The sequence below is a fragment of the Microcebus murinus genome, chromosome 27, assembly GCF_040939455.1.
Source record: "Microcebus murinus isolate Inina chromosome 27, M.murinus_Inina_mat1.0, whole genome shotgun sequence".
Taxonomy (NCBI): domain Eukaryota; kingdom Metazoa; phylum Chordata; class Mammalia; order Primates; family Cheirogaleidae; genus Microcebus; species Microcebus murinus.
This window is the reverse complement of record NC_134130.1, coordinates 10,344,687-10,363,389: the sequence shown is the minus strand read 5'-3', so window position 1 is coordinate 10,363,389 and position 18,703 is coordinate 10,344,687. Positions and strand designations below refer to the sequence as shown.

Sequence of the window (18,703 nt, the reverse complement as noted above, 5' to 3'; positions counted from 1 at the left end):
ATGTTTACTTGAAGACATCCCAACAATTCAAAATGTCAACCTTCCCTGTGCAAAGTACAAGTGTTTACATCATTATTCTGAGTATTTTCACAAAAGCCCATCCGTTAGTGGTATGTTTACTTATGAGACACTCAAAAAAGATTTGACACTTCAAAAGTTCTAGAGGGAACTCTAAGAGAGGAAAACAACATGCTTAGTTAAATGGAAATGTACTTGAAATAAATTACATAATTATTAGGGAAGACTGGGAGAAAAATCTGTCACCTTCCCCAAAATAGTTCTTTTCTTAGAGGTTACAAGTAAAAAAGATTAAAGCTGAGTATGCATACCTTTTTCAGTATTGGTACTGAGTTTTTAGTTTAACTTTTGGTTCTGAAATTTTTTAATACATTTGGCTTACAAAATGTCATCCAAGCTTGTCAAATAATTCAGCTGTCAACCTGGGTAGTACTTGAAGGGGAATATGTGGTGTCAAGGAAGGGAATTTGCTGATGTCATTGTTACAGCTTCATCAAATTTATGGTACAAATTTATGGTATTAATATTTACCTCCTGCTTTACACATAATATCCATTACTTTTTCCAGAAGGAATGTATATGGTTAGTAAAATGTTTTTTAGATATAATTGCTAATGATAGTGTATCCTCTTTGAGTAATGTGTGCTCTGAAATAAGAATTCTGAGTTGTTTGGCTGTAGAAATGATGGTGGAAGGATTGTTTTCTTGTTTTGGTGGTTAATGTTTCAGTAAGAAAAAGAATAATGTTAATTGAATGAAAGAAAATCAAATGGCACTTAACCAAAAACTTCGCTTATATCTTTTGTTCTCTACAACTCTGTGAGATCATTAGTTTTACAACCCCTACTTGACAAGTGAGGGAATTGAGGGAATTTGCATAACCTGCCAGGATCCCACAGCCTGTGAAGAACAGCACTGGGGATGATCCCAGGACTCCTAAACACTGCTCCCCATCCTCAGGATTCCTGGCACACTGATACTTTCATGGTCATTGGTTTGGCTGTGTTTGTATTCTTCCAAGAATAAGATTCTTTTCTCACTATAGTTAATTAAACACAATATACTTTTTTCCAGAGATGTGTTAATTTCAGAGTGATAAGGTCACACTTCTGTTTTATGAGTTACAATAATGCCATTCTATTTCACAAGATCTCATTGTTAACCTTTATCCTAAGATTTTTGTTACTTATGTTATTATAACCATGCTTTTCATTATCTAACCTTTGAGACAAAGAATATCTTCCTTCCTGGGATTTCTGGATCCATATGAATTTCACCAACCAGGGAAACTCACTTAACAACACAAGTTTCAGAGTTTTTATTAGGGTTTCATTACATGGGCACGATTGATTGAATCATTGGTCACATGATTAAACTTAAGCTGCAATTCTCCTCTTCTACCCTGAGGTCAAGCTGATATCACCTGGCTCAGAGCCCTCATTCCCTAATTATATGGTTGGTCTTCCTGGCATCCACATTCATCCTGAGACATCCTGTTAGCATAAACTCAGATATAGTTTCGGGGCCCACCATGAATAGCAAACACACTCTTATCACTCAGAAATTCCAAGGAGTTAGGAATTATCTCCCAGGAACCAAAGATGAGGAAGACCAGCCAGATTCTTCATTATGCAACAGCTGCCAACAGAGGATGATTTAAAACTCTTAAACTAAATGTATTAAAAACAACATGATCATCATAGAAGCTTTTCTCATACCAGCCAGCAAACAGAAATTTATATTATGAATCAAAGAGCACCATGTAAGAAAAACTAGACAGATATTCAGTAGCCAGATCTATAAATACTAACCAAATTTATGTAAATGTACCTATCATATTTTAGGAGATTATTACCTCCTTATATATGAGGAAAGAAAATTATACATGTTAGTTTAGATTAGATCATGGATTTAAAATAGTACATTCATATTTAGTATCTGAATATAAGATCATTTCTGAAACCACAAAGATTATGTCAAAGAAACACAGAATCATAAACCAGACTACTTAAATTTAGTGGCTACACATAAACTTAGTAACTACCCTGTTTCCCGAAAATAAGACCTACCCATAAAATAAGCCCTAGCAGGATTTCTAAGCATTTGCATAATATAAGCCCTACCCTGAAAATAAGACCTAGTGATGGGTCTTATCTACAGCAGCATATCTACACAACTCTTGCATTTCATTGCAGAGAGGTAAAGAAGATGAGTAGCCCTTCTCATCTGCCCCATGAGAGCTTTATTGCTCAACATGAGAGATTGGGGCCAATGGTTCTAAAGGTAATAGAGTCGCAAAAAATTCAGGCTGGAATTCTGGGTTTGGAGAGTTACAATGATGTTCCAGAAGAAGATGGCTTAACTATATTTGAATCAGTGTAGATTGTTGTACCGTACTTAAAAAAAATAACACATTCCCTGAAAATAAGCCCTAGGGTGTCTTCTTGAGGAAAAATAAATATAAGACCCTGTCTTATTTTCAGGGAAACACAGTACTTGTACAACCCCTTTATTTCCAACTTTAAAAAAATGAAAAATTAGACTCCTATTCTAAAGTAATGATTTCTTCCAAGATTATTCATTTCAAACCATACCAGAATTATCATCATTTATCACAGGAACATATCCTAATATTTGACAATCTTAGTATGTAACACAAGACCTTCCTTCCTTAACCAACAGATCCAGACTTACCAGGTTTTGTCCGAGGTTAAGAAGGGAGTTAGCTTCCTTTGAACAGTGACTTTACATATACTGGGCTCCCTTGCCAACCGTCACTGCCAATTCTTAACTTTCTGTCAGTTACAGCAGCTACCACAGGACACCTTCCCCAGGTACCAGAGACCCCACAGGTTCCTATATGCCAAGAGTTTGTGTAGCTCATCAGTCTTACCTTAGGAAAACAAATTGTCTTTAGAAGTTTTAAAATGCTTCTCATATTCAAAGAGTTTCATAAATTTATTTTCTTCATATATATTTGCGTGTGTGTGTGTGTGTGAGAGAGAGAGCATGCGTGCCTTTTATGTTAAAAGGTTCTGTGTTCATTTTCCAAACAGAAAAAGGTGGGAAGTGGTCAGAATCATGCTCCTATTAACTGGGAAGATGTATTCTTTTCTTTGTGAAATAATGTCTTAGATAGCCACTATTTTTAAGGATGCCACAGGTTTGTTTTTTATTTAAGCCATACTTTTTTAAAAAGCCACTAAAAAATCTAGAAAAATAATTTTTTTCTAGAAACAACTTCAAAATATACCACCACATAGGAATACAGGGAAACTTTATCTTAAAGTAATATAAATTATAAATATAAATTCTCAATCCTATGAGATAGTTAACCGAAGCACAAACTTCTATATACTGAGGAAATTCAACATCCTGACCAAAATGAACTACAGAAAAGCATTTGGAAGTGTTTCCCAATTGTGTTGTAATAAAGTTTTAGATTTTTTTTCTCCACTGTAGAGTGCAGAATATCTGCTTGTAGAGTTTTCTGTAAATTACATTGGTTTGCATATTTGCTAATCAGCAAAATATAAAAATAGACAATGGGACTTCTAGCCATTAATGGAAAATACAAAAGTGTTTCTGTTCAGAAAGATTGAAATAGAGACAAAAACAACAAGTAAAGTACCCTTCTTAATTACTAGCAACAGTCTAAATAAAGAAATATCATCAAAGACAGTAATAAACAATTATTTCTTTAGTAATGGAGTTAATTGTGTTGTTCAAATACCTAAATGCAGGGTTTTTTTCTTTTAGTTTTTGGGGAATTTTTTCTAAAGACTACAACATCACTTTTTGCTTGGTAAAACTGTATTATCTTCACATTCTCCACTTGGAAATATTTGAATGTATAATTTAGGCAAATCTTGCAGTTTTTAATTTTATACAATATAACTTAAATATATAAATTCATAGTAACAAATAAGTGTGTCTCAACTGGAATAATAATTTTTAACTACAGTCTCAAAGTGTTTTCAAGTATTATTTATACAGGTATTAAAATTTCCCTGTGAGTAACCATATGTTCATTTGTCAAACGAGCTGACAGTTTGAGATAACTGGGAAAGTGAAAATGGGAGGGGAGGGAGGAGTCAGAATCAGCCTATGTACTTCTTTGCTAATACTTGCTGAGCGAGTGCTCGCTGTTGACCAGACACTAGGCACTTTGCAGGGGGTGAAACAGAACCTAGACCTCATGGAGCTTACTGTTCAAGGAAGAAGAGAGCCAATATGTAAATAATTATGCAAAGAAATATGTGCTTACAAACTATGCTGTGTACCATGAAAAACAAAGGCAGGCTACTAAGAGATGTCTTAATGTGGCTTCATTTAGATTAGGACTGCTCAGTAAAGCCTTCTCTGAAGATAGGAAAGAATAAATTACCTACGAGAGGTGTCAGATTTACCCAGGTGAAGAGCTGGACTAGGAACATTTCAGGTGGAGAAAATCACATATGGGAAGATGCCGAGGTAGGCAAGTACTTGATGAGTTTCAGAGAAAGGTTAATGTAGCTAAAATTCAGTGAAGGGTAGAGGGTGGTACAAAATGAAGCTAGACAGAGAAGCAAGGAACATATCATGCAGAACTTGTGATTAAAGAATTTGTATTTTAAGTGCAAGAGGAAACCAGGGAAGCATTTTGAGTAGAAAGTCACATAATCATATTTGTATCTTTAAAATATTGCTGTGGCTGCTGTGTAGAGAATGGACTAGAAGGGGCAAGAGAGGGAATGGGAGCCTATGCCAGGAGGCCATGGGATACAATGGTGGATTGGACTGGGGTGATGATGATCATAGGATTGGAGAAAAGTGGATAAATTTAAGGTATATACTGGAGGTAGTACTAGGGACATGATATTGCACTGGATTGAGGAGAGAATGAGGAAAGAGGAAATGTCAAGAATATTTACTTTGTCGACACAGTGACTGGTTGGTTGTTAGCTCATGGTGTCGTTTAATGACATGGAGGAGCCCTGCAGAACGAGCAGAGCTGGTGGGCTGAGATGTGGAGATCACAGTTTCATTTGAGACCAATTAATTCCATTTGCATTCCAAGTATTTAATTTACGTTTTATGGTAACACAGGCACACTCCTCAAACTTTTCAAACCATGTCTTCCACTAGGAAAATCTTGACATAGATTCCAGAGTTCCTGGATTTCAGATGCTACTTTCAATCAAGGGTCAAAGAAAAGAATAACGAGAATTAACTTTTCAGCTAGAGTTTTTGCCCTAGGTCATAAAATAATATGTGCTAAATCTCAAATTGAATAATCTGGAAGAGAGTAATCAACCAAGAATTTAGCATTATGGCTAAATCTTTTAAAACATGATTGTCTTGTTAATACAAGAGGTATTAATATTCATCATTTTTATGGCTGAGTAGAACTCCGTCGTATACATGTACCACATTTTATTAATCCACTGATGTATTGATGGGCACTTGGGTTGTTTCCACATCTTTGCAATTGTGAATTGTGCTGCTGTAAACATTCAAGTGCAGGTGTCTTTTTTATAGAATGTCTTTTTTTCCTTTGAGTAGAAGCCTAGTAATGGGATTGCTGGATCAAATGGTAGGTCTACTTTTAGTTCTTTGAGGTATCTCCATACTCCTTTCCTTAGAGGTTGCAGTCCCACCATTCTTCTAAGTGAAGTATCACAAGAATGAAAAAACAAACACCAAATGTACTCACTATTAAATTAGAACTAATCATCAACACCTATGTACACATATGGAAATAACATTCATTGGAAATCATGCAGGAGGGAGGAGGGAGGATGGGATATGTAAATTCACACCTAGCAGGTACAATGCACACTATCTGGGGAATGGGCACACTTATAACTTTAACTCAAATGGCACAAAAGCAATTTATGTAACCAAAACATTTGTACCCTCGTAGTATTCTGAAATTTTAAAAAAAGCAATCTAGATACCAGGAGATTTACCGTTAACATTTGCACGTCCCAGCGAGAAAGCAAATAGAGATCTGCACACAATATGTTTAACTATACAGGTTATAAGTTAAGGTAACAAACTATTAAGTAAAATATGTTCTATCTGTAAGGACAAAAAAAGTTAAAAAAAAAAAAAATGACAGTCTGCCTTCCAGATCATACTGCCTGCAATCCACGCCCAAACTTCTCTATGCAGTAAGATTCCAGGTGTTCTCCCTGGTATTGAATGCAAATTTAGCAGCAAATTTATGTTGCCTTTATCTAAAACGCATGTAAAAGAGACATCCTACTAACTCAGTGATCCACAGGCTGGAGCCACGTGGCAGTGGTTGAGAGCATATAGACAAATCAGGAGAGCGGCCTAGGGTGGGGTCGAAGTCAGGATTTACCACAGAAGCCTCCTGAGAAAGAATCCCAAGATCTACCATGGAAGCAGAAACAAACAACCTATCTCTTTTAGGCCAGTAGTTTCATAATTTCCACATTATAGTTGAGTAGTAGGATCATAGCATATAAAAATAATGAAGGCACGGTAGTAACTAACAATAAGAATAAAAAATATTCATTAAATGTATATCATGTTTCAGGAACTGCACTGAATGGCTTTCCCAGCATTATACTATTTGATTGCCTCCAAACCCCTTTGAGTTAAATACTTTTATGACCCGCATTTTAGAGAACAGGACGGAAGGCTTAGACCTCCTGAGTCATTTGCTGACTCTTGAAGTGGAGTTTCCCACCACGAGGCCACACTGTACTGTACCAGCACACAAAGGAGGAAACTAAAAAGCCTCAATATTTTTTTAGAATTAAAGCTAAAAAGAACAACAAAAACTGAGTATACATTGGTTGCCAAATGTTTTTAAATAATCCAAAATAAGGAAAATGTCTCTGTGGTGCTGGACCACCCTTCTATTACACAGGGTCCTCAAGACACAGCTGATTACTTGCAGGCAGTTCAAACTGTGAGCTTTTGATCTGCACAGTTTCTTACAAGTCTGCAGATATCAGAATTTGATAATGTAGTTTCTGTCGTGAATTTCATCCTTACTTCTTCCTAAGCTCTTCAAAACACCGTTAACCTGTAATTGTTCATTTTTTTTTATTTCCATGATTGCAGTTCATTTGGTCTTTATGACTGCACCATTATTCTCAGATCTTTAGGTGAACACTTCACTGATCTTTTCTAACACAAATTATGTGTTGCCACATGAGCCTTAGTGGGGAAAAATTGCTTTAGTTTGAGTTTTTAAAAACTAGCAAAGAAAAAGCAATGAAATATCTCAATTCAATTTTTAGTGGTGTTCTAAATGATCTTATAATAATTTCATAGTTATGGTAATTTCTACAAAGGATGCAAGTAAAATTAAGAACATTAGACTTTCCTGTTCACCTTTCAGAAACACAGGTTTGGTCCCCTCCACTTCCAATACCAACCCATTCTCTTTCTCACAGCAGCAATATGGTGGCTCCATTTTTAGCATCCTCAGCTACAGCTGACTGAACTGACTTTTGAACAGTAAACAAAGTTTACGAGATAAGAAGAAAATGGCATTCCAGTTGCTGACAGTGTATACAGTGTGCAGCAATAGCATGAAGGAAATCATCAAAAATGGGGTGGGGGAATGAATGCTGATAGGAGATGAGGCTATGTAGGTAGATGGGGACCAAATTTTGAGGGCTTTTTATGCCATCTGAAGGAATCTGAGCAGGTACTTAGGTAATGGCAAACCATTGGCAACCTGTTTTCCTTCTGTATTCAGGCACTTCCTATGCTTCCTTCTCCTCCTGTCATCATTTAGGTTGGAAAACAAAGCTAGCCATACCTCTTTAACTTTTTCCATATTCATTTCATCCATTTCACAGCCTGATTCTATGGTTCTATGTATGTGAAATTGCTCTTTGGCAGGAGAAAGCCATGATTGATTCAAAAGAAGACTATCTGAGGGGAACTTTTGAAGACTTTTTTTAAGCAATTGAAAAATATAAACAACAACAAAAAAAAATTCAGGAGAAAAAATACATGTCAGCTACTGAAGCCAAGGGTGTTCATTTTTCATTCCTGTGCAATTTTCCTCTATCTTTTTTTTTCCTAAAAACTGGACTTATTTTATGTACAAAAGCTTGACTTCGAATCAACTAAGTTCCCAGAATATTTTGTTCTTTCGGAACCTTCTACTTTCATAATAAGGGCTTCCACTTCAAAGAAAATTGCTCTGTAGAATCAAAAGTGTGTGTGTTCCTCCCAAGGCAGGGAGCACTGTCTGTTACTGCTGCCCCACATGCTGAGGGACCCACAGAGATGTGGCAAACTTTGTAGAACCCGCGCAGTAGACAAAGTAAAATCCTGTCAGCAGGCCCAGTGAACTTGGAATGTGTTCTATCCCTCTAATAGATACTGGTTTTACTTTGTGGGGAACGCTGCGTGTTGTTTGTAGTGCGAGTGTGTCATTTAACTTGTTGAACTTGTGAGCAATAGAGAGACAGATGGCTGTGGCAATGATGCACTAAATGGAGGCTCTTTCAAGTCATGCATCAAAATCACGAGTTCTGGTGGGGAGGGGGGCATGGGCAATATATGTAACCTAAACACTTGTACCCCCATAATATACTAAAAAAAAAGAGTCATTTGTATAATTTAGCACACAGAAAGAATAAAAGTGTTCTTTTTCTATGAAAAAAAAATCACAAGTTCTGTCCCACCACTTCTCAAACACAAAAGTATCACCATCAAGACTGGTGGATGGCTACTAGGCTTCATAAAGTCTAGAGGTCTTAATGTTAATAATCACTTTAATTTTACCCTACAATTAAGTAATGATGGATTTAAATGTATTTATAGTACAATTTGAAAATCCTGGGGTAAAAATAGATTCAAGATAAATCATCCCACGCTCTAATTAACGTTTGCTTGGTCGTAGGAGCATGGCATCCCAACGGACATGGGCTACGCGGTGTCCCCTCATCACTCGGGCGTCTACCCTGTACACGTCCAGCTTTACGAGGCCTGGAAGAAGGTTTGGAATATTAAAATCACCAGCACTGAGGAATATCCACATCTGAAACCAGCTAGATACCGGAGGGGCTTTATCCACAAAAACATCATGGTGAGCTTCCTCCGGTATGCATAGGAGAGGGTGCAGCTAATTCTGCCAGATTTACACTCCTCGTTTGAAGCAAGAAAAAACAAGAACAAATGTTACAAGCATAACTGTAGGGAAGGCTGCATGCTGTACGAAGCACATTTGTCATATCTAAGCAGAGGATTTTTAATTAAAGTCGCTTCTATTCTTCAAATATAACTAAAAAAAAATTTTTTTATACTGACACTACTGCTGGTAAGCAGGCACTGATGTTAAAATACTAAGAAAATATTACATCTAACTTGAAGATAATTTTTAGTAACCATCATTTCTTTGAAAAGTTACTTAGTATGTAAAACTAAAACTAACACCAACACTCTCTCTGTTAACCTTTCACAAGGCAGTCAAACTGTGTTCTTCTCTTTACCATGCTAAGCTAAAAAAAAAAACTCAAACTATTTGCAGCAAGAAGCCATATGCGAAGTCCTGCATAATCATTAACAGATAATAATATGGAGCGCAAATGACAGATGACGTTAATCATTATTGCCATTGTCTAATTTTCTCCAGGGCTTCTGTTTTGTTTTGCACACAGTGGCAAATGTGTATTGTCAAAATATGTACCTAATACTTTGTGAGACCTCACAAAGTAGGTAATTAAATCCCATTTTTCCCCCAAACCAGAAAATCCAAAGAAAGTACGGTGAAGCTAGGAATGAGCCTCCTAATTTAGACTCGCACACTGGCAAGCGACACCACGAAAAAGAACACTAAGTGGTGAGCCGCCATCGCACTCTGTCAAACTGACATGTCTGAAGAGATGTCTATCCTCTAGAATTAGGTGTAACTGACTTCTTTTCAGACAGTTTTCCAATGTCTGCAAAAATTACAGAGTGGATAATGACATTTAACTTGGATTAACTCCCATCTTGACTTTTCTCTCAATAAAAACTGTTATAAACACTAGATGGGGACATGCTGGCCACATTTTATCGCAGTCTGCCCTTCCTAAGTACTGAAAATGAATTCACTGTTCCTCAAGCTGCCAGCCTTCTGACCAGAGAGTTTAAAAAATCTGGGTTATATTTTTAATTTCTCCCGAAAACATATTTTATCTATATTATAAATGCATGAATCCTGCAGGTAATCAAGGCTCCAACAGATGTCCTGTTTTGATGGAACTACCCCTGTGGTTCTACTTTTGCAGCAATCCGTGGAAACTCTCTATATTTGGTCTGTGGGCTCTTGGATGAGAATTTCCAAGTGAGAAATGTTGAGCAGACAGTTGATTACGCAATGAGAGAAGACAGGGCCAGAAGCCATCTGAATAGAGAAGCAGGTTGAGACCACAGGAGCCAATATGTCCTCCTAGAGAGAGATTGCAAAGAAAAAACCCGGGAATAGAGGAGCAAACCTTAGGTCACACTCGTATTTTGTTGTGAGATGAGGGAGAATGTTTTTTGATGATTCATTTATAAAGCAAACTCAAAAGGCCACATATCTTCTCTTCAAACCAGCTGTTAATCATGCCATTCTTATTTCAGCTCTGCAATTCAAACATCACACTGACCCCCACCACCACCACTGCCAATCAGTCTCTACATTTCATCACTAATTTCTTTGTATCTTTTTATTTCCTTTCCCATAGCCACCATGTTTCTTCACTGCCTTAATTTTTATGTGTTCACTGTGGCGCTGGTTTCTACTTTGTCTGTTTACACCTTCCATCCACTCCCCACTGCACAGACAGTGCCAACTTTTTAATCTTTCCCAATCACTGCCTTCATCCTAGCCTTCCTAACTTTGATTAGTTCCAGTTGTTTCCACACCCCTTAATGTGCTCTTGGGAGACCTGAAAACAGCCTGGACCTTTCTATCTTCTCTTTCCCTGGAGCTTTTACAGATTCACTCCAGCCAAAAGGTCCATGATAGTTTTGCTGTTTCCATTTCTTTGTGATACTTTGCACTGAATGACTTCTGGCTACTCTCTACCTATTTCTATTCCCTTTGTCTTCAGTATCAAGTCCCGTGTCTTATATAATTGAATGTAAAGCTCCTTAGTATGTAGAAGCTCAACACCTAACTCATACCTAACTCGCAACTACTATTCTCCTCTGGATTCCTATTAATGCAACATGCCATTTTGTAATTCCATTAGGAACAAAAAAGCCAGTTATATTTCAAGGTGTTTGAGCCCTAACCAGAGTCTCTGGGTCTCCAGTTTTATTGAATTTTCAAATGGACAACTTTTTATTCTCATTTAGTAAGGAAGTGATGAAAAACCAGGACTCTGTACTCTAACCCCTGCTTGTTAAATGTGACTCTCTGCAGAGAACCAGAGACCTCTAAGAAATTAGAGTACACACGCTGACTATGCACTTACTGTTTTTAATGGAAACACTCATTAGCAGAGACTATCATTAATCCCACTGACAAGCCCCTAGGTGGTCTTTACTGGGAGCCCCCAGAAGGGCTTATTGGCAGTCACTCCTGATTGAGGCCTTAGGTACAGGATACTGGCTTCACGTCCCACTGGCCAGGATTCTTATTGAGCATGGCTATCATAATCATCTCCCACTTACTGTCAGCAGATGTCAGGTTTCTAGGGGTCATCAGTGTCTCAGAGTTTGAATCTGATAGTGTTGCATGCCCAGTCTATAGGGCAGTCTGCAGCAGGATGCCTATGTTCCTTCTCTAGCACCAGAGAGCTGTTTCAAGGAACACACTCATCATTCCGCAGCACTGTACTTACGAAGCAAGACAATGGAGTGTGACCCCAATCACACTCCCACCTCAGCCCTGTGTGGGGGTCTTGACTCTCCCAGGGCACCATGATCCTCGTACTCACAGCAGGAGATGAACCACCCAGCAACCTGACACTTCCTCTTCACTGTGTTCAAATTCAGATAATTTAGGGAATAAACAAAACTCAAATTTCTTTTCACTTCTTTCTCCATTTTGCATAGAATCAACCCTAGCAATTAAGTTCCAAGGATGACTCTGTATGTATTCCATAATTTTCCCAGCAAGATATTCAAACTGAACCCTGAAAGTGCTTCAGAGTCACACACTTTTAAAATGTGACAGTAACTCACACCTGTAATCCTAGCACTCTGGGAGGCCAAGGCAGGCAGATTGCTCAAAGTCAGGAGTTCAAGACCAGCCTGAGCAAGAGCATGACCCCATCTCTACTAAAAATAGGAAGAAATTAACTGGCCAGCTAAAAATATATGGAAAAAAATTAGCCAGGCATGATGTGCATGCTGTAGTCCCAGCTACTCGGGAGGCTGAGGCAGGAGGATCACTTGAGCCCAGGACTTTGAGGTTGCTGTGAGCTAGGCTGACGCCATGGCACTCTAGCCGATACAACAGAGTGAGACTCTGTCTCAAACAAAACAAAACAAAATGTAATAGTAACCTGATACTGAACACGTGAGCATTTTATGATTTTGCTTTTGAGTCTTTCTCCTTACCCTCATATTCTCACATCCTTCAAGGGTAGAACACATATATCTTTGTGTTTTTACACATGAACTAGCATGAAATTAGCATACTGAACTAGCACACTAGCATGGAACTGACTCTGTGCTATGCATTAGCATAGAGCCCATAACTACCATAGTTCCACTAGCATAGAACTAACTCTATGCCATGGGCTAGCATAGAGTTTAGAATAAGTATTTGTTAAATAAATGAATAAATGTTACATAAACCATTCATTCCAAATGCTTTCCAAATTCCAAATTCTATTATTAATTTCTAAAACATTACATTTCTAAAAATTGTTAGGGAATATATCTAATTCAGTTAGAATGTGTTTGCACTTAGTTCTTTTTTGTCATTGATTTTCTACACAGCCTTATAAGAATGCATAATGCTTTTAAACATAGACATTACCACAGCTAATACTCTATGCTTTAAACTAAAGTTCTTTTAACTATTTCATCAAGATAAAATAGCTACTAAGGATATAATTTTTAACAATTTACCAAAGTAAATAGGATATATAGAGTTTTGACTTGCAGCAAAATGAGATATATTGATTGAGCTGAGAATTATATTTTCTAAGAAAACTTTCCAAGGACTAGATTAAAATTTATTATAATACAATTCAAACTAAAGAAAAAAGAACTGTGTTTATAGAGAGTTGCAAAACATGGAAAGTTCTGGACAAGTAATAGTTTGAAGGCACTTACTGAACCAAATGCATTTTAAAAGTCAAGGTAGAAAAAATAAAGATGTATTTGCTTAGGACAGTAAGCAAAAGACCTGCCTGTGAAAGATTCTGCCACATTTGTAGCTCTATGAAGTATATTCATTAATTTTCTGCTACTTCAAGTGGATAGTGACAAACACAGGTCACCACGAAGTCATTATATAAAATTCAGATGAAGATTTTAACATCTTGCACAGCTTTTGTTCACACCTTCTTTTATAATTACATTCATATTTTACCAAGAAAGCTGTAAAAATTTGAAAAAATGTCCTTGTCATAAATGTGTATAATTGAAGAAAACAATAGATTCCATATAGAGAGGATGAAAAGAGTACCTTTTACTGAGTGACCTTTTGTCATTTTGTTTGTTGCACTTTCTAAAAATTGCTTATCAAATGGATAATCTCTTTCTCACTTTTGGAACTGGCAGGCTTCACACTTAGAATCTGGGGTAGCTACTGTGGCCTCTTAGACTACAGCAGGCACTGTGATTTGTGTCTCAAATATTTGTTGTGATTTAAAATGTCATTTCCTAGGAAGCATATTAAGTTGATAATTGACTTCATTTTCTAATGCATGTATATAATTTGGCAGAAATTGTTATTCTTTAAATTCTTGCCTACTTAGGATTACAATGTAGCACAGACAATTCCAATATTTTTAAAGTCTCATTTTTACTACACTGGGCTTGATAAGTAGCTAAAGTAATTCAGAGCCTCTTTTAGATTTAAAATATTTCTTCCACTTTCTTCACTACTCCTTCTATCCTAATATCACCCCGTCTTTCCTAGAGTGTGAAGGATTGCCCCGGCCCTAGTTAGAACTGAATAATGACACCGGCTTGTGCAATATATTTCACGAGAATAAAGCTAAGTTTCAACAAATAATTGGTTGAAAGGAGCTTTCTACTTACTTATTAATTTTTCCTTCAGGTTCTTCCAAGACAAACCTGTGGGCTTTTCACTCACACAATTTTCTACAAAGAATACCCAGGAGGGCCCAAAGAGCTGGACAAGAGCATCCAAGGAGGTGAACTTTTCTTCACTGTGGTCCTTAACCCTGTAAGTACTTTGGATTATTCTCCAGATTAATAATGAACAAGGATGGAGTAAGTGAAAATTACCCTGACAAAGAGGCTAGAGATTGGGCAGTCATCAGCCAAGTCCATATGAACTGCTAGCTCTTAAAACAGTAGTAAAAACCGAATGGAACCACATCTAGAAACTAGCAGTAACATGAGGCACAGCAGAACCAGGGAAGTATTCCAGCAGATTCTCCTCTACACTGGAAAGTGATCGGAATTTAGAGGTTCTTGCTTTTACGGAGAATAAGACTTTTCATCTATAAAACCCTCCTATTTCCACTGGGCACCAGTATTTTTCATCTAGGCAACTATTACCTCTGTTCTTTATTTTTTTCCTATTTAAAGTTAATGTGTAAGCACAGTGGTAGAGGAGTGAGATAAGCAAATATAGTCATATTTTCTACATTTCTGTCTTACTAGGGCACAGCCTGAGGCAGAGCACCTATTTAATGGGGTACTCCTTTGCTTCTTAATACTTGGGTGTCAGCTCCACAGTGAACCATTTGCACATATTTCTGCTTGAGGCAAGTATTAGGAAGTTGTGTAGAGAAAGAACTAATTGAAGTAAGCAGTATAAGGAAAAGGAGGGATTTTATTTCCCTTCGAAAATCACTAACATGAAAACTAAAGCTAAGTTTTATTTATCAGGAGATGTATGGGTTTGCCCCTGGCGTTAGCAACATTCAAGATGAAAAAAATGCAATTATTTCCAAATGTGAAAAAGTTTCTAACTGTAAAAAAAAATGAATAAGATAGGGACAAGCAGATTACAATTTTAAAGACCCCTTTCTTGACCTTAAGTTTACAGGCCCTGCAAATAAAACTTGCAGATACTGTTCATCCTCTACTTGTATTCAAGTGGATGTATTTAATTCTGCATGTGTTCATCTACTCTCCCTACTTTTTTAGGTGCTAGAAAATAAGATAGAAGTAAGGGTAACTTATCTTTGGGCAAAATCTGCATATGTATTCAAAAATCAGGATACTTTGGAGTAGTGTGTGTGGCATTTGGCCTTGGGATATTTATCAATCTTCAGATCCTCAAAATACAGAGTTATTTAACTCTGTATTTATACATCAGAAATACTCTGATTCTCCTAACTTACCTATTCTTTACAAATGGAAATGTCTTTTGAGTCACCTTATATAGCTTTCTTCTCTTTTTTCTCAATTCAGCCAGTACAGTAATACACAGGCAGAAAGTATTAAACCAATGCCTGAGTATGAACTTAAGAATCAGTTGAAATACTCTTAAAATGTTAACATTTCACCAATAATTTTAAGACACTATCATCTGTAAAATTCTGATGTTTTATATTTTCTGAGCAATAGGATTATGAACAGATAATCATCTATTTGATTTTTTTAACCAGTAGTTGCTTTGGTGTTTAAGAAGTTCCTGGTAGTATTGTTATTTCAGAATTTCTAAACCAAATGAGTTTCATTTAATATGGAAGAAATTCAAAATTAAATCACTCATGTACAATGAATTTATGCTGAGAATTTCACCCATTTGTGATAAGAAATATTATGTCTTTCATTAATTAAAAACCAAATTATTTTCTTAATTTAAAAAAAATCTTATAGTAAAGCTTGGATTAATCTTAGACACTAATTGAACTAACTGAGCAAACTCCTTAGCAAACCTTACTGCTTTTCAAGTCTTTATCAATTATCTTTGGCAATTTTATTTGTTTTGATGAGGAGATTTCATAGGGAACAAAGAGCGGGGAAAAACTTCACAAAACTTGTCCTTTCTGGATTCAGAAAACTTTCAGTGGACAATTACTTTCAGAAAAACACTAAATGGATTCCACATAAATGACAAATCTTGTCAGATACCACGAGGTAGGCAAGGAATTCAAAACTAACTTTATCTGGTACACCAAACCAATACCAGAAGCAATGCGGCTTGCCGGGAGATATGTGGGTGGAAGCCTACGTGTAGGCTAGCCACGTCCAGCTACGGAAAAGACTGCTGTCATTAATCAGTGACATCCGCTTCGCAGAACAGGGTAAGGAGTAGTGGATATTTCCTACGAATTCTCCATCCCGAAAGTAAATGCTTGGATAAAGTTTGTGTTGAAATTGAGAAAGGCCCAGGTGCAGTGAGGCATGCTACTAATATAGCAGATGACATTCTTTATTAGGTCAGAATGAGAATGAGAAAACTTGATGGAATCAAAATATCCATTAGCTGCAGGAAATATATGAATTTTGATCACAGTGTATTTGAAAGATAGCTGTTTTAAGTTTGAGTAATAATCCAGGCCTCAATTAGAAGTGCCATTTTTCTGAAAATGCCAAATGAGGTTGTCATTTACTACAAAAAGGTAGATGTCTATTGGAAACATGGCATTTAAATACATTCAATTACATTTGAGTTGAAAATGAAAATAGAAGCAGGACTTTAATTAGTAAAATAAAGACTCTGTAAACAAAATATCTCTCTGGCCTGAAATGCTCTACTGTTACCAAAGTTTTTTTCCTTGCAAAAGAAAGAAGTGTCAATTACATGAATTGAATAAAAATAAAGAGTTACAAAGACAAGAGTTAGCACTCTGGCTCTGCACACTCATGGTGTGCTGAGGTGGCTCTTAAGACCAGGCAAATTTGGGAAATACTGCAGAGGAAGAAGATGTATAAGTAATATTGGTAATCAGACATTTCTAAAAACTGCTGTAGAAATTGTGAACCTAGGATCAAGGTATCAGAATTGAAAATGACCCCAAATATGCGGTAGGTCTTAAAAAAACAATAGGAATTAATGTCTTTCTAAGTGACCAAAGAACTCTAGCTTTTTTTTTTTTTTTGAGACAGAGTCTCACTCTGTTGCCCAGGCCAGAGTGAGTGCCGTGGCGTCAGCCAACCTCACAGCAACCTCAAACTCCTGAGCTCAAGCGATCCTCCTGCCTCAGCCTCCCAAGTAGCTGGAACTACAGGCACATGCCACCATGCCCAGCTAAGTTTTTCTATATATATATTTAGGTGTCCAATTAATTTCTTTCTCTTTTTAGTAGAGATGGATCTCACTCTTGCTCAGGCTGGTCTCAAACTCCTGAGTTCAAATGATCCGCCCACCTCGGCCTCCCAGAGAGCTAGGATTACAGGAGTGAGCCACTACGCCTGGCCTTGAACTAGATTTTAAAATAGAGTTAGCTCCTGTCTATCTTTTAAAACTTATTTTAGGGGTCACTTTCCTCAGGATACCTTCTCTCCTGTGATTTAGAGGCCCATCCTGTGTTCCTGCAGCACCCTCTGCGCACTCAGAAAGTGCTTATTATCCTGCATTGTAGTTGTGGGTTTGCTGTTAGCTGTGTGCTTCTGGTGGCAGAGAATGTGTCTTCCATTTCCAAACTATCTCTTGTACCTATTAATGGTTTTTATTTGACATTTATTAAGGAAGAGAAACTGACTTTTCTAATGACCTAGTAAAAAAAATAAATAAATAACAATGAATATTAAAAAGAAAGGAAATCTGAGTCCTGCTAAGATAATTCTCAAAGCATAAGTAAACCTTTTGCTAAGTTGGGTGGGGCTGAATTAGGTGTTGTTATATACCATTCTTGGACACGTATAATTGTCTTTCTGTACAGAGACTTGTTTTTGTTGAGTTCTTCTGGTTTAAGGACTAGAGACTCTCTCAAGCTACCTCACATGAGGGGTGAATGAGACCCCAGAAAGCTGAACATTCAGGGATCGCAGAAGGAGGGTGTTCTGAGTCCAAGGCAGCTCGAAAGTCCATGAACGTGAGAATTGCTAATATTAATCTTCCCTGAGTGCTTTGACATGAACCCGACAGCTGTTTTTCATGTGTCTAACTTTCCCTTTTCCCTACTACTGACTACATATATGTTTCTTCTCTACCTCAAAAGTGCTGCTTGTTTATGGTTTCTGCGCCCTCATTAATCAATCTCGCACAAGCCCCAGCGTGGGTGCACCAGACGGTCCCCGTGTCAGGCCCGGCTACGGTTCCGACTGCTGACTGCCTCAGCCTCCCCCATTCTCAGGCCAAATATCCAAGCAAAGGAATCTATTTGATCTAACCCACCATTTTGAGACAGCCAGTATCAGTCCTGGCCTGCTGTGAAGTGGCTGCTCGTGGCTCATTTCTTCACCCCACCCCCAGCCCCACCTTCTACGCTGTGGCTGAGCAGTGCTGCCTGTGGGTCGTCCTTGCAGCAAAGGCAGCCAGGGCGGGCACCGTGGTGGCTGTGTAGCCTGATCTGGATCCTGTGGGAGCCATCTTTATGGTCTCCAGCCAATCCCAGGGATTTGGGAGTAAACCGAAACTCTTTGTGGAGAGTCTAAAGATTAATTTTGAAGCTTGCAAAGTCTAAGT

At 37.4% G+C, this 18,703-nt stretch overlaps 1 protein-coding gene across 2 annotated transcripts in view; it reads left to right on the top strand.

Annotated features, from left to right (window-relative positions):
- Positions 1–18,703, top strand: part of LOC105883318 (N-deacetylase and N-sulfotransferase 3) — a 161,453-nt gene that overhangs the window by 73,211 nt on the left and 69,539 nt on the right. For both annotated transcript variants that reach the window (XM_075998354.1, XM_075998353.1), the window contains 2 exons: positions 8,900–9,085; positions 14,210–14,338. In XM_075998354.1, coding sequence (XP_075854469.1) covers positions 8,900–9,085; positions 14,210–14,338 — 315 coding nt within the window. The remainder of the gene's footprint in view (positions 1–8,899; positions 9,086–14,209; positions 14,339–18,703) is intronic.